The sequence below is a fragment of the Parambassis ranga genome, chromosome 16, assembly GCF_900634625.1.
Source record: "Parambassis ranga chromosome 16, fParRan2.1, whole genome shotgun sequence".
NCBI lineage: Eukaryota > Metazoa > Chordata > Actinopteri > Ambassidae > Parambassis > Parambassis ranga.
In genome coordinates, this window is record NC_041036.1 from 14,057,031 (window position 1) to 14,072,144 (window position 15,114).

Sequence of the window (15,114 nt, forward strand, 5' to 3'; positions counted from 1 at the left end):
GCCATTCAACTATCAAAATGTTCATCTCACAGAGGACATTCCGGGTCAACTTCAAGGTTTTTTTTCAAAAAATTATGATTTTTCAACTAGAAAAGGGAAGGATTGCTCTGAATTGCTGGAGAATCTGCAATCTGAACTTAATTTGCTGAAACACAGTTAAGAATTTAGAAAGATGAAGCTCTTATTTTGAAAGGTAGGAAATGTAATATTATGAAGATATGAAAAAGAAACAGCTGAACACAACAACAGTATGAAGTCACGGACCTTAAAGAACAGCCTGTGAATATACCATATGAAAGGTCTGAGGGTGGAATAATACCAAGACTATAAGAAGCTCAGGCTGTGTGATTTGAATGTGGAAAAGTAGTATACAGCTGAAGGATCATCAATATGACAGATGATAAAGACTACAAATATGGCTGCTTTATATGCTTCTGTGTGTCAGTGTGCTTCTCTGTTTTTGGTTTTACATTATGTCTTAATGGAAGAATGACCAGCACTCTCCCCGAACAGCTGGCTGTACAGGCCAAACGGTTTGGTGTTCAGTTTTAAGAGTCACACCTTCAGAAAGCTAAGGAGTGTTCCTTCGAACTGATATAAAAATTATCCCAGAGAGATGGAAGGTGCAGGTTGAGCGCTGGTTAGAGAGATTTTTTTAGGGATCTCCTCAGCCTCTCTCCACTCTGATTGATGACATCATCCACTCTGGCTCTCAACATTCCACGCAATACACACGTACATTTGTAGTATCGCAGTATCGTAACATGGACTGGACTTGTAGACTCTACAAGTCCACTGGACTTGTAGACTCTACAAGTCCAGACGCCTTGCTTCAATCTTCTCTACGTATGATGACCTGGATGACTGAGAATTTTCATCAACAGTATCGTAACATAACACACCTTTACATGTCATCCCCGGTTTATTCTTTTTGGTTTACAAGCTTTCATTTCCACAATGCAGTGTTCTATTTCATGATCATCTATATAAAATCTCATCAAGAGGAAGCCGGATTCAGTGTCTTATTTATCACACATACAGCATGTCAGACAAATAGTTAGGGCCCATCTCTCTCCTCACTCTGGAGGTAGTGTTTTCTTGCAGTAACCTGCATTGTTTTCTTTGTGCAGCAAGATCAATCAGAGGATCTTGGTCTGCTCTGAAATCATAGTGTCTGTGGTGACTTCCTCAAACCACAGACACAGCTTTAAGAAAGCTTAAGGAAGCTGTTTACTGTTTACCTTATATGGTAAACACTGCCGACTACACTGTCAACTTTTTCTGCTGCAGATACACATCCTATAGTTACACAGAAAGTTTTGGTCTTCACCGATCAAAGGCTTGACTTTGCCACAACAACAAACCATGTTTAAGCTGATGATCATCTAAACAATTCAGGTGGAGCCACATTAGATATGACTGTGTCTGCATGCAGTGCTGCAGTCTGATAAGTTAGTTAACAGCCCCTGAGATGACCTCTACTGAATAAACAGGGGTCATAAAGTATATTGAGCTCATCTGAGTGGCTCATTATTATGTCATTCTTTTTCAGAATTTACTTGTGCGTAACAGATGACTCAGGAAGTTAACAGGAAAGAGCAGAAAACAAATTTCACACCATGACAACACAGGCTATTTATATGCACTGTTCATAATATGTGCTGTTTCTGTATTTATAATTACAGACATTTAACGCTTGATTAATCAAAAAGTTGACAGCATGAGCTGAGATAGGACAGTTTGTGGAAGCAGTTGTGACGGTGATGTTACGTCAGAAACAGCGGTTTCCTTTTCATGTTGCGGCCCCTTCCCTTTATATTCTGGGGAACTGTTTCATTAAGCCTAAAAGGTCCTCCCTCAAGCAAAGAAGTGAACCCACTGAGTTTAAAAGGAAGTGATGAAAGTCGCACTTACATTTGTGGTGTTGCCATCATTTCAGGAACTATTGCATTGTTTTACATTCATTTCAAGAAGTTATGTCTCCATCTGTGTGTTCCTTCCTTTGTTTGGCTTTGACGCCTCTAAAAGATGTTTTTAAAAAATGATTTATTTAAATTGCTGGATAATATTACCGAGCATCTTTCCCTCTGTTTGTTAGTTGTTAATAGTTCTGAATATTCCTACAGCCTGTTCCTGTTTACCTATAGTATATTGCACTGGTACAGTCAAAGGCACCTTAAAAAATTCATGCATCCTAAATATTCAATGTCACAGGCACAGTTTTCCCACATTCCCACGAGGTAACCTTAGATTCCAAGGCTTAGAATAAATAATGCTTACAAGGTTATTTTTCTCAAATATATTACAGTTGTGGGAGAATTAACAAATGATTTGTGGGTTTACTGTGTCTAGATACTGTGCAACAGTGCCACCTTGTGTTTATAGTATGCCACTCACCCTAGGCACACACTGATTCAGTTACATGAAGTTTTGCATAATAGACTTCATATGAAATTGGAGTTTACTACATAATGTCAGGGAGCATATCCAGATCAGTGACTGGAGTTTTAGAGATACACACAGTCATTGAGACATGACAAGACTCAGGACCTGTGGGCTACAGCAGTGCCCACAACTAGAAAGCTATAGGCAGCAGAAGTCATCTTTAGCTGATAATCCAAGGAAGATCAGAACTGCACTCTTGAGTCAGGAAATTCCACCATCCTCTTTCTATCAGTTAACCACATTCATGTTCTTACATCCCCCATTGATGAAACAACTGCTGTAGTTTCCAGACTTGCACCATTTCAGCCACTGCGCAGTAACTATGAAAGAGAAATTCGTCCAGTGGTGCCACTGTGTGGTCACAGAATAGCACTTCACTAGTAAAGTGTAAAAAAACTTGACACCTCCAGTTTTAAGTGTTTGTTGACTTTAAGAGATGTTTTAGTGACTCTACATTTCTGAATATTATTATTCACGAAGTCATTTCTTCAGATTTGTCTTAACAGGAGGATGGAGTGAAAGACAGTAAAAAGCTACTATGAATAAATAACAGCTTAAATTTACAAAGTACATTCAGACTTAAACAAACACCAGGAAGAGTGGGATTCATCGAGGGAAAATGTGTTGGTCTTGAAACTGAATTTAAAAATGTAGAGATAAGACAGTAGGTTGGTTGTAGTGCAAAAACAGCCACCTGTGACTTTCACAGCTTTACTAAACTTGAATAGCAGCAAATTACAGTCAAATAACATAGACATTAATTAGCGATATTGAGATTTACTGTGCAAAACACTTCATTGAGTTAAGGAAAAGTACAACCCACCTGCTTATTAAAAACGCAATCCAAACACATTTCATAAAGAACGTCTTTAATTAAATCTGCATTAAAGTCTTTACATCAATGATGCAAAACAGTCACAACAGATCCATCAAACAAGCTTTAGACATTAATGTAGGAAAAGTTGTGCGTGTTTATAGTTAAGTTTCTAACGTAACATAAATGATATTGACAGTGTGGTGGTTGTTTTAGAGATGACCTTAGGCACACTAAAGGAGTGAAGTTGACTCTCCATTCGATTAACAGTTGGCGATTTCAGATCTTTCCAGGGAAATTTCCATTCTCCATCTGCTCGTCCCATTTAGCAACCTGTGGAAGACATTAAAAAAAAACAAAAAAAAGCGCAATGCTCAGTAACACAACTGGGGTAGATATACAGAAGTTCATGTCAATCAGCAACATATTTAAATTCTATTAAACATGAAGCACAATGTATTTAAAGTAGTTAAAACAAAGTACATGTGTCATTTGCATTTCAAAATGTTTTGGTCTGGTTAACGTTTGTACAGCAATAAAGTCGACTAGAAAAAGCATTTCCTGAAGAAAATGCAGCATTATTCTGATGCTCCCTAATTAAGAACAATGGTCTATGTCTAACGAGCCTCTGCTTCCTACTATCACAAAATCTTTGTGATAGTAGTAGTAGTATTGCTGGAGAATCTGCAATCTGAACTTAATTTGCAGAAACACGGTTAAGAATTTAAAAAGATGAAGCTTATCTTGAAAAGTAGAAAATCTTTGAATACTAGGAAGATATGAAAAAGAAACAGCTGAAGACAAGAACAGTATAAAGTCATGACCTCTAAGAATAGCTCAGGCTGTATGATTTGAATGTGGAAAAGTAGCATACAGCTGAAGGATGATCAATATGACAGATATAATGCTTAAAGTGTGATAAAGACTACAAACGTGGCTGCTTTGTATGCTTCTAGTGTGTCAGCCTGTCACAATGGTAACAGCCATGTAACCTCAAAAACCACTCAACTTTGAGAGCCTGGCACGTGGAGTCTGTAGCTTGAAATTTGTAGGAGGAGGTATATTTGGCAGATGACCCTCGTTGAAGGGCTCTCTCATAGACTTCAATGTTAAATGGCTTTTGAAGTCTAATAGCCCTTGAAGAGCTGAACAGAATGATGTTTCAACGGTTTCTGTAGCTGAAAGCATGTGGAAGTAGTTACATGTCAAAGTTGAAGGTGGTTTTGAAGGCTCCTCCATAAACTCCAATGTTAAAAATGATGCATACATTGCTTAATAGTTGAAAAATTATATTTTTTTGAAAAAAACCTGAAGTTGACCTAGAATGTCCTCTGTGAGATGAACATTTTGATAGTTGAATGGCTGAAATCAGTCAATGTATGCTGAAGATATGCTGCGCCAAAAAAAAAAAAAAAAAAAAAATCAGAAGAACAAGATAGAAGAAAGAAGAGAAGAGTTTGATTGCTGCAGCAATCAAACTAAGTATCACAGTCATATTAAGGAAGTGACATCAGGCCAATCAAGGCATTCTTTGATGGTCAGTATTGGATTATTTGAGGAGAAACAACCTGAACATTATGCACTTTACACAGGTGTCAGAATGAGAGCACAGATTTTGTGATAGTAGGAAGCAGAGGCTTGTTAGACATAGACCATTGTTCTTAATTAGGGAGCATCAGCATCAGAATAATGCTGATAACTTAAACATACTTTGAACGTGCAATGTAAGAATTTCTGAGTTCCAAATTAGGAACCTATGCCAGCTGATAATAATTATTAAATGACCTGGATAGTGGCCAAAAGAACATCATTGGGACATACCTCATTTAGTTTGACAAGACGGTCAAGAAAGCTTTAGCTGCATATACATTAAGAGCGTCCTAAAAGAAAAGCAATTTCACATAGCTTACCCAGCTTGTGGGGCAGAGACTCTTGTAAACCCTCTGGTACCACTCACAGGGAGCCACATCCTGGTCTTTGGCTGACAGGGCCTTATTACATCTGTGGAAATCTGAAGCAGAAAATAAACCCAAGGTTCAAGGTTAAACACAAATCTCATTTAACCCTTTATGATGCATGTTGCATTTTGTCACAAACACAGCAATGTACCTGTCACTGTATATTAAGGTTTCTACTTAATTTCTTATCTCAAAAGTTAGTCACAACATATTGATCGATGTCCTCACCCAGGTAGTTCTGGAAGCAGTTGCGGGTCTGGTTGGTGTTGGGGAACCGGGCGTCAAAGGGAGCAGTCCTGTAGTTTTTGATCTTCTCTCCGATAGCATCAGACATTTTTGTGTGTTTACGTAAGACGTCTGAACAAAGCTGAAACCAGACAGGTTAAATTTGTGTTAAAACAGGATCAGATGAGCAAAATATCCTCAGAGCGTTTTCTATACTATGGTCAACGTTAGCTAGCTAAGCTACACTGGGTGTATTTAGCTTAGCTCCTGTGCAGTTGTAGACGTTTGTAAATCAGACCTGTTGACAATCATAATGAATGTGGATATTTGATATTTGATATTTGATTTGATATATGTTAAGACTCCTAAAAAAACATAAGTGATGTAACCGAATATCTTCAATAGCGCAGTTTACACTGCCTCACAAAACGCTGTTAGCTTGCAGCTAAAGAGCTAAACTTCCCGACTTTCATCATTAACGAACACAGTAAGCACAGCTTGATACTCTTTGAGTTTTTGTAAATAAACCAACAACAACTACACAAAGGTCAACTTAAAAGTTAAACTTACAACAACAAAAACTGTTAAAGTTATGGTTAACTAACCTTGGGACGCTGCTTGTTGTGTCCTCGACGAAAAGATGTCCTTCCTCTCTGTGGCGCAAGGACTGCTGGGATATGGTGGTGGTGGTGATGCGGGGGGCGGGGGGGGGGGACTTCCGGTGCGCTGTTCTTATACAGTTTTTGCTCCTCAACATTAAGTTTATTATGTTATTATTTCTATATCTATATACATTAGTAATATCTTCTAATAAATGTTTGTGTAAAAATGATTTGTCTTTATAAAACGGTCAGTGTCAACAAGATCTGTTTGGGTGAAAAACAACGTTTTATATGTGTAGTTTTACATAAATTGCCATCCACATTCCTAATGTTCATCCTCATTCAGTATTTTTGATACTTTTTAATCTAGTGGATAATGTTTGCATACTGTAGATATTCTGTATTTGCCTGAAGTCATTTTATTTTATTGCTGATGTCACTGTTCATACTTACACTGAGGACAAAGCTCTTATGAATACGTTTTCTCTTCAGCCTTTTCAGAACCTTGGAAACAGTGGATCAGCCTTTTTGGCCCATTATGACAAATTGGTTTGAGCAATGTGAACATTGGAGGATGGAGCCCCTACACAGGGACACAGTGACAGTCCAACATCTTCCTGTTAAAGACCAGGTCAAAGATCACAGGTGTCTCCTTCTAACTTCCTGTCTCGCTGCATGTGTGTTTCCTTCCTCCTCTTTCCAGCAAAACGTCTGTGGCCTGGGCCTTTTCTGTGTGTTTCTGATGTATTTGTGAAAGAATCTTTCTCATCAGAAATCACAGCACAGCCCAGGATTTAGGTTTCTACAGTGTTTAGAATTTGGAGTTTTATATACATAAACTTTGACAGCCAGTTTTAGTTTCATCAAAACAAAAGTCAGATTACTTTGAATAATACGTCTAACATTTCCAACAAGGCCTCAAACACTCAAATGAGTGTAAATGTCCCCTTCCCTCACTTTCTGTCTCTCCCTCTCTCCCTCACTCAGTCAGGATATAGGTGTTGTCCAAAGCAAAGGAAGGAAATTCTGTCACTTAGAACAATGGGCCCGTTTCTCTATCTATAGACCCAGAGTGGCTGAGAACCAGAGAGAGGGAGGCTGCACTTAGAGCAAAAACCTGAAGAAAAGGCCATTTTGGTCAAGAGAAGACAAAACAAATGGACAATTAGAATTAGACGGTCATGTGTGAGGAATTCTGACCTTTAGAAATGGATTTTCACTGTGAGGGGAAGGAGAGATACATGCTACTTTGAGTTGCATATTTGCATTTAGGTGAACACGGATCAACAACACACTACAAAAAGGGATCAGAAGTGACTGTGGGTAAGTTTATTTACAATCTTTTAAAAACATTTGAATAACAGTGTTATCTCATTTTACTTAGACACAATGATCTTTTAAACGGCATTTAAAAGCCATCCTTCCTGCTTAGAATCACAATATGTTTTTAATGATAGATGTGGGCACAAATGTCAGTCAGGTCAAGATACGGCCTGCCTATGCAGATGTGAGGTGTGGACGCTCATGTTAAGTAATGATGTTGTCAGAGATTGTTCCTCAATCTAGCTGGTAATTTTCCACACAGAAACAAAAGTTATTTTTTTGAATCCACAAATTCTGATTCCAGGGTTAATAGAAGCATGTGTGATCCTACACTTCATTTACATTGAAGTATGACTGAGAGGTGCACAGACCATGACCTTTGGAGTGGGTTTTTCCCTCACTGTCACTGTGACAGCTGGACCCAAGTCCTGCGAAAACATGCTTCCTGTTTGAGAATGGGAAATACATACTCTTATTTCCAGGGGCTGTTAAGGATGGGGGCTGGGTTAATGTCTTGCTGTTTGTTTTCACCATGTTGACACCATGCTGTAGGTATCCTGTTGATACATTTTGAAGGTGACATCATTCCATTGTTATATTGTTTCCATGCTGGAATTGCTGACACACAATCTTTAGTACAGTGTGAGATCAGATAAACATACATAAACATGTTTTTTCCTTAATGTATGTATTTCTTTGGGTCAGATGGAGGGGTCTGGCAGTCCTCGCTTCAGAAAGCTCCATTTTCCAGTTGGACTGTGGATCAACTCCCCCAGGAAACATTTTGCCAAGCTAGGTGGTCGCTGGCCCAGCGCTGTCTCTGTCAAGTCAGTCTGCTGCTCTTTAATTCACTTTTTATGTCATGTTTGTTGGTCTTTATTTTATCACACATTCAGTTACTGTTGGTTATTGTTGAATGAACAGACTTTGTTGCTATCTTGTTACCTTACGTCCATTGTCATTAGTCCCTGTAACCTCTCCCTGTTTTATTTTAGTCCTAGTTGTTTGTTAGTCATAATTCACAGCTGACTGGTCCCTTCCTTTCTCCTTCCTCCCTGCTCCATCTGTCTTCCCCTCCTCGCTGTTGTTTTCAGGTCGACTACCAGTTCTGACGCAGCCTCCATCCACGAGGCCCCCTCTGCTCCTTCCTCTTCTCTTTCTAACTCCACCCCCTCGCTGGCTTCACCCACCCCATCTCCGTCCCCTTCCCCAGCCTTTCTCAGGCCGCGGCCTGCCGGGCCCCAGTCCCGTGCAAAGCGCCTTTCCCATCTCTTTCTTAGAGGGCGCTCCAACAGTGACCGGGACCGGGCAGTGGGGGAGAGGGAGAGAGAGGTTTGGGCACATTCGGCTGCCCCTTCTTCCCATCACTACTTGCCCCCTGCCTCTTCCTCTGCCCCCGGCCTGATAAAGATCTATGGGGATGCTCTTTCCAGTGGAGCTAACTATCGCTCTCTGCTGGCCAGTATTCATTCTACAGCCAGACAGCTAATTGCCCAGGTCATCACACGCTACACAGAGAGAGAGAGGGAGGAGACAGATGATGCAGGTATGAGAGAGGGAAACTTTTTTCTCACCAAATTTTTTAACCGTTGGGAATGAAACATGTGAAAATATAAACACATGAAAATCATAAACAGTGGTTTTATGGAAAAACTATTACCCTCCCCCTCCTCCTCGCTCTTCTCCTCTCTTCCTCCATTACCTTGTAGTTCTCCAGAAACACAGCCCTGAGGACTTCCTGTTGTGTGATGTCATTGGAAAGCCCATCCAGCAACCAGATGGAGCTATCAAATGGGAGACAGAGTGCCGGAGAAGCGTTGCCCCATGGGAATGCCCTTTGTTGTTAGTGGACATGTGGCGGCCTAAGGACGGATTTGAGCGGCGCTTTGAAATCCAAAGGAAGGAAGACTATGAGAGAGAAGAGAGAGAGAGGGAGAAGGAACGTGAGAGGGAGGGAGAGAACTACCAAGGTATGTGGAAAACTCAGCAGACTGGTATGGCAGCACACAAAGGAAAACACTGGTTCTGTGCGCGTGCACACAACTCAGAGTGAACACTGATCAATGCTGGGATTGTCTGGGCAACAGGTGTGCGCTGGCGGCGGAGCAGGATGTCATCAGGCGGTGGACCGGAGGAGAGCGAGCGTGGTCACCGTGGAAGGAACACAGACCTCAGGAGGAGCATCAGTGACATGAACCTGAGTCTGCGCCGTCGCCAAGGCAACCACGTCACCAATGACCCTCGTGGTTCTGGCAACCGGCAGAACAACAGTTCAGTGGTGCACGACAGGAAAAATATTGTGAGCATGATCAGTCCACAGCCAGGAGAGGTAAAGAGGATGATGCGCGGTAGATAAACTGAATTAATCATGCATTTGGTTGTCTAAGTATTCTGTCTGTTTCAGATTAGAGCATCAAAAGCTGAGGCAAAAGTTGGATGGACAAACCAACAAGTGGAGGATGAGAGGGATTACTCCACCTGCGACCTAGAAGTGATGTCACAAAGTTTGATCCTTCCGCCCACAGACCGGCCCTACTTCCTGTTGCTGCAGGGCTATGATCAGAGCAAGGCAAGACATGCTGACAGATGATATCACACACAACACCCACACACACGTACACTATGTAAACGCATGAATACACACATACTGTGCTATAGTAAGGTGCTCTGATGTGCACATATGCAAAAGAGCGTGTGTTGTGCTAAGGAAAACGAGTTCATACACCCTGTACGTGACATCATACCTGCATGTCTGTAATCATCACATACCATCATGGTCCTCGAGCTTCTCCCATTCTCCATCCAGCACAAACACTCTTAGAGCAACACAATGCCTCAGCAATTCCAGCACAAAACCCCTCTGTGTACATCACTCCATCTCACACAATGACCTCACACAGGTTTCCATTGTAGCAAACTGTGACACACTTCATTGCTTATCAACCGCCTTACATCTGATGGAGGATTGATATAAACATACATCACTTAAAAGATAGCAGACCTCCCTGACTCTCTCAAATGTGTGTTTTGCTTAGGATTTTGTTTTGTACATTATGACGGGACATACACATGTGTTTGGAAGAAAACCCACAATGAGAGAGAGAGAGAAGGATAGAGAAAGAGAGCGGAAGGGGAAGAGACCTCTGAAGGTGGACACGTTCCTGTCTGCTCCTGACCTCTTGGCCAGACACTTACTAGTCAGAAGAGACTCGGCTGTTCCTGAGACTCCAACTGGACAAGGTATCCACAATGCTCACAAAACGTACCCTGTGGTTGAAAAGTGTTAATAAAGCCTTAATTTCACTTAAATACAACCATTCATTGCATAGTTTAATAACATCTCTTCAAATGTTTATTCATTTTATCCTAGCTCTGATGCGACCCTTCAGAGGAGGTGAAGTCACACACAATGGAGTGGCTCTGTACAGAGAGGCAGTCCTGAGACCCGGTGATGTGATTGGTCTGGGGAATCACTTCCTGTTTTTGTACCGTGACCCTCGTGTGACTCCAGCTCCACCGCTGGCATTGACCCTGCCATGGCAGGCTGATGCCTCCACCACCTGCTGTCCCTCAGGGTTGGTGGACAGACAAGAAGCACTGAGACAGTACCTAGGATCCGCTGAGGCAGTTTTGAAATTCCACCCTCGGCATGCAGATGCCTTGTTACAGGTGAGATAGAACAGCAATGGCCTCTTTCAGTCCGACTACTATAAATGATTACATAGTTATGTTTATCTCTTATTTTTTTCCAGGAGATAATATCCAAAAATTCCTCTCCAGACTCAGGTGGTGGGCCTTTAGCTCCTGCTTATCTCCTGTCAATCATGATAGATCATGCCTCCAAACATCTGGATCCTGCTCTTACTCCACAGATTCTACTCAAGTCAGCCAATCTTATTAAAGAAATTGTCTGGGTAAGTAAAAATAAAACTTAACAGAAGCTTAATGTGCGCCTTTGTGTCACCAAGTGAGAAATGAAGGTACCCCATAAACCTACATGTCTAACTTTACAAGTCCTCCTAAGCTTCCTTTTTTAGGATAGTGTGTCATGATGGATCAAACTTAAACAAACTTGGCAGAAAAACATCAGGTAGGCAGAGTGAGATAGCCACATTCAGTCAGACAGAAAAACCAGCAGACAGACATATGCCCTTCATTGTGGCCTGCCAGGTTGCAAACAGGAGCAAGGATGAGCTGATGTCACTTCCCTCCTGTTGGAAAATGTGCTGTAATTGTCCTGGCTGCAGGGCTAGACTACCCGACCCCCCCCCCCCACCACCACCACCACCCCCACACTCACATGTCTCTCCTCTCTTCTGTCTCCAACTCTCGTTACAGGATAACATTAAGGAATTTGGGGATAAGCATCCCACGCAAAAGTAAGAACATTTTTCTTCTACGTAATGTTTGCTCTGTTATGAGATCTCCTGCTGAGTGATTCATGATACATCTGTGTGTGCTGTTATGTCTTTGGTAGATTTTTGTGGTGTGATGAAAACATGTTGAAAAATGGCTGGAATATAGTTGAGTAATAATAACTTAGTCTATTTTTACCAGCAGTATGATGTTACAGGATAAATAAAACACTGACACACAGGAGAATGTTCACAGTCATTTTACAGTTATCACAATTTTTTATTACAAAAATGTTGAATGTCTAGTTCGACAGAGCAAGAGGCGGAGATAAGCCCGCCAAATGTCCAGAAGCTGTCGTCTGATCTTCGACCCCTCATGTTCTGGATGTCAAATGCCACAGAGCTCCTAAACTTCTTCCAGGTCAAAGTTGAGACAATGGAGAAAGAGTGGGAGTTTGAAGGTGAGAAAACTACAAAAATTACTGCCTCTAGAAAAACTTAAATTAGCACATGACTCAGGCAGAGGCAACAACGAGTGACTGATAAGTCTGTAGCCTGAGGAGGTTTGAGATGGTTTATGCCACTTTCCTCTAGCACCTACATGATTTGATTAGTCTGACACCTCAGACTACTATGCCAAGTACTGCAAAAAAGAGGATCCACAACTACTGCACTAAGTGTATGAATGTGGGGGGGTCACTATGTTGAAAAATGTAAAGCCTATACTAGACCACATACCATGCAATAGAAAGGCTGATACAGCATCTGTACTGATCTCTGTGGGTGTTTCTTTGAAGCCCCTGGAGATCCAGTTTTGACAGCTGACATGGACACCTGTTCAGAAGCTCTGGCACAGCTGGATGATGTCATCATGCACACCTTCCAACAGTGTGTGTATCACCTCACCAAGGTAAAAATAAACAAAAAACAGGCACCTCAGCTGTGTCCCAAATCCACGCTACAAACTCACTGTACACACACCGTTTACCACTTTATGTTAAATTATGAAGTTGTTTGGAAAGCCACTTCAGTTCCCAAAGGAGACAGCTTAAAGTCTTTTGTTAAGACATAATACATATTTTTTCTGGAACTGTCTCACCACCACCCACAATTTGTTGTAATTCTTTCCAGCTGTTGAGCAGCTCCTCTATTTCCTTATTACTTTACACTGTAATAGAACGGAGTGTATCAACAGCCACTTTTTTGTCATATAAGTTAAGTAAAGTTGACAATTTCTGTCAACTTTTGTCACTTACATGACTTTTTAAAGCGGATCTAGCTATCTACAGTAATTTGGTTTAGGGGGTGTACCTGACTGAAGTCTTTATAAGCGAATATGTTTACAATGACAATGCTAGTGTGCCGGCTACATGTAAGAAAGGTTGAAATTTTTCACCATCATTCAGTCAATAATACCACAGAAGTGACAGATGGTCATGTTATTGCCAGATAGACAGAGTGACACATGTTGTGTCACTGCTGGCAGTGTACCTGTATCTGTTATCTGATATAAAGGCACCCAAAAGTCCACAGAAAAAAACACTTGGGTAGGTTTAGGGAAAGTACACAGCATACTGCAAAACAAGTACTGTACAGATATGACCACAGGTGGGTGCCAGTTACATACACATGGGTCCATTCAGAGGCCTGGGAACATCAACCTTTACGAGCTGATTTTTTGTGTTGGCTTGCATATGTGTGCTATCGAAAATATTAACTCAAAGCATGACTATGTTTTATGGCATCAGGCATTTTATGTTAAATTTAAGAATTGCTGATGATGATAAGGTTTTCCTCTCTAGACCATTAATGTCTGAAAATTGTTATACTAACCATAACTGTTGAACATAGCTATCATAGACTAACCAATCAGATCTGTTCTTGGCAGCAGTTCTCTAAAGGGTGGTGATTGGCTCAAACGCTGTTGTTATGCTGCAGGCATGTAGCTTGAAGACCCATGAGAATGCAGCTGCCTCCATATCCATTTCAGCTGAAAGTGTAGCTTCACTTCTATGAACAGAATAACTTGGTGTCCTTTCTGTCCACACAGACCCTGTATTCCCTTCTCCCAGCTCTCCTGGACACCAACCCATTCTCCCATGATGAGAAGGAGAAAGAGAAGGACGGAGGTCAGGGTGCAGAGGGAGAAGAGAAAAGGGAAGGAGAAGGAGGAGTGGATGATGTGTTTGCCTTGCCTCTCAAAGTTGCTGGGCTGGTGGAGGTGTATCGCTGTTCCCTGATGCTGTCACGGGAGGCCTGTCTGTCTCCACCGCTCACCTCCCAAACCTTTGGCTACCTCTTCTTCTTCACCAACACCTCTTTGCTCAACACTTTGCTGGAGAGAGGTGAGGGGACACAGACATCCTCTTAAACAGCAGTCTGTTTTGAAATAAAATATTTGTCAGCATTTCCTGTTTTCCGTTTTTTTCCCAGATGGTCTGTTTTCCTGGTCCAGAGCAGTTCAGATCCGTACAAACCTGGACCTGGTACTGGATTGGCTGCAGGGTGCAGGGTTAGGTGATATAGCATCGGAGTTTATGAAGAAACTGTCAGTCACAGTCAACTTTCTGTGTATTCCCAAGACTCGACTTATCCAGGTCATACAGCTCCATGTGCGGTGTACCTTTTCAGTCTTAAGCCAGAATATTATCTAATGTTTTCTCTATAATTCTTATAGTCATCCTGGACCAGTCTACAAGAGGACCATGCCTTGTTAGGTCCTGCCCAGCTGCACCATCTGCTTACCCATTACAAACTGGGACCAACTAGAGCACCACCTGCATCCTGGGCTCCTCCGCCCGGAACAGAACTGAGCGGAGGTGATAATCATATAAAAATAATCAGGGTTATGTTTCAAACATTGGAGTGCACAGCTTGTAATCCATTTCTTATCTTTCAGACATCTTTGAGAGCTTCCTGGACCATCCTCCTCTTATCTTGCCAAATGAGACTCCACGTCTCGACCTCTCTCAGCCAATCCCAAGCCCCGAGCTCCAAAAAGAAGTCACACGTCTCCGCACCTACTTGTGGGGACTTGACCAGGATGAACTTCCTGCCAATCAGAGGACTCGGCTTTGAGGGAGCCCATATTTGTCCTATGGATGGTCATCACCGGAATGAGCACATCAGAAAAATGCCCTCTGCATTTTAAAATGTTTGGTTGTTGTTTTTCATTCATAACATTTCATTTATTCATTTAGATGTTTTCAACTAAAAGCAAAATGTACTGATTTTAATAGGATTTATTTTAAAGCAGGAGGTGTAACCCCATGTCTCCTGGACCACATAGTGTTATGCTTTTACATAACTGTTTTACTTGGCTTCCATGTATGTTTTCAAACTACTTGTTTTTAATAAAATGCTGAATTTTAGTCTAAAAGACTTACAGTTTC

General features: G+C 41.4%; 2 protein-coding genes across 2 annotated transcripts; one reads left to right on the forward strand and one right to left on the reverse strand.

The window, feature by feature from the left end:
- Nucleotides 1-3,297: 3,297 nt before the first annotated feature.
- Nucleotides 3,298-6,136, reverse strand: cox6b2 (cytochrome c oxidase subunit 6B2). The gene is made up of 4 exons (XM_028424523.1): nt 6,048-6,136; nt 5,446-5,584; nt 5,170-5,270; nt 3,298-3,592 (listed from the first exon to the last, which is right to left on the reverse strand). Exons 2-4 carry the CDS (start codon nt 5,549-5,551, stop codon nt 3,539-3,541), a joined length of 261 nt encoding a protein of 86 aa, XP_028280324.1. The 5' UTR covers nt 5,552-5,584; nt 6,048-6,136; the 3' UTR covers nt 3,298-3,538.
- Nucleotides 6,137-7,073: 937 nt separating this feature from the next.
- On the forward strand, nt 7,074-15,103 carry rasip1 (Ras interacting protein 1). The gene is made up of 16 exons (XM_028424398.1): nt 7,074-7,367; nt 8,073-8,194; nt 8,462-8,913; nt 9,077-9,337; nt 9,455-9,696; nt 9,772-9,936; nt 10,403-10,607; nt 10,738-11,036; nt 11,120-11,281; nt 11,706-11,746; nt 12,029-12,183; nt 12,520-12,632; nt 13,773-14,067; nt 14,156-14,319; nt 14,400-14,541; nt 14,622-15,103. Exons 2-16 carry the CDS (start codon nt 8,073-8,075, stop codon nt 14,798-14,800), a joined length of 2,997 nt encoding a protein of 998 aa, XP_028280199.1. The 5' UTR covers nt 7,074-7,367; the 3' UTR covers nt 14,801-15,103.
- The last annotated feature ends 11 nt before the right edge of the window (nt 15,104-15,114 follow it).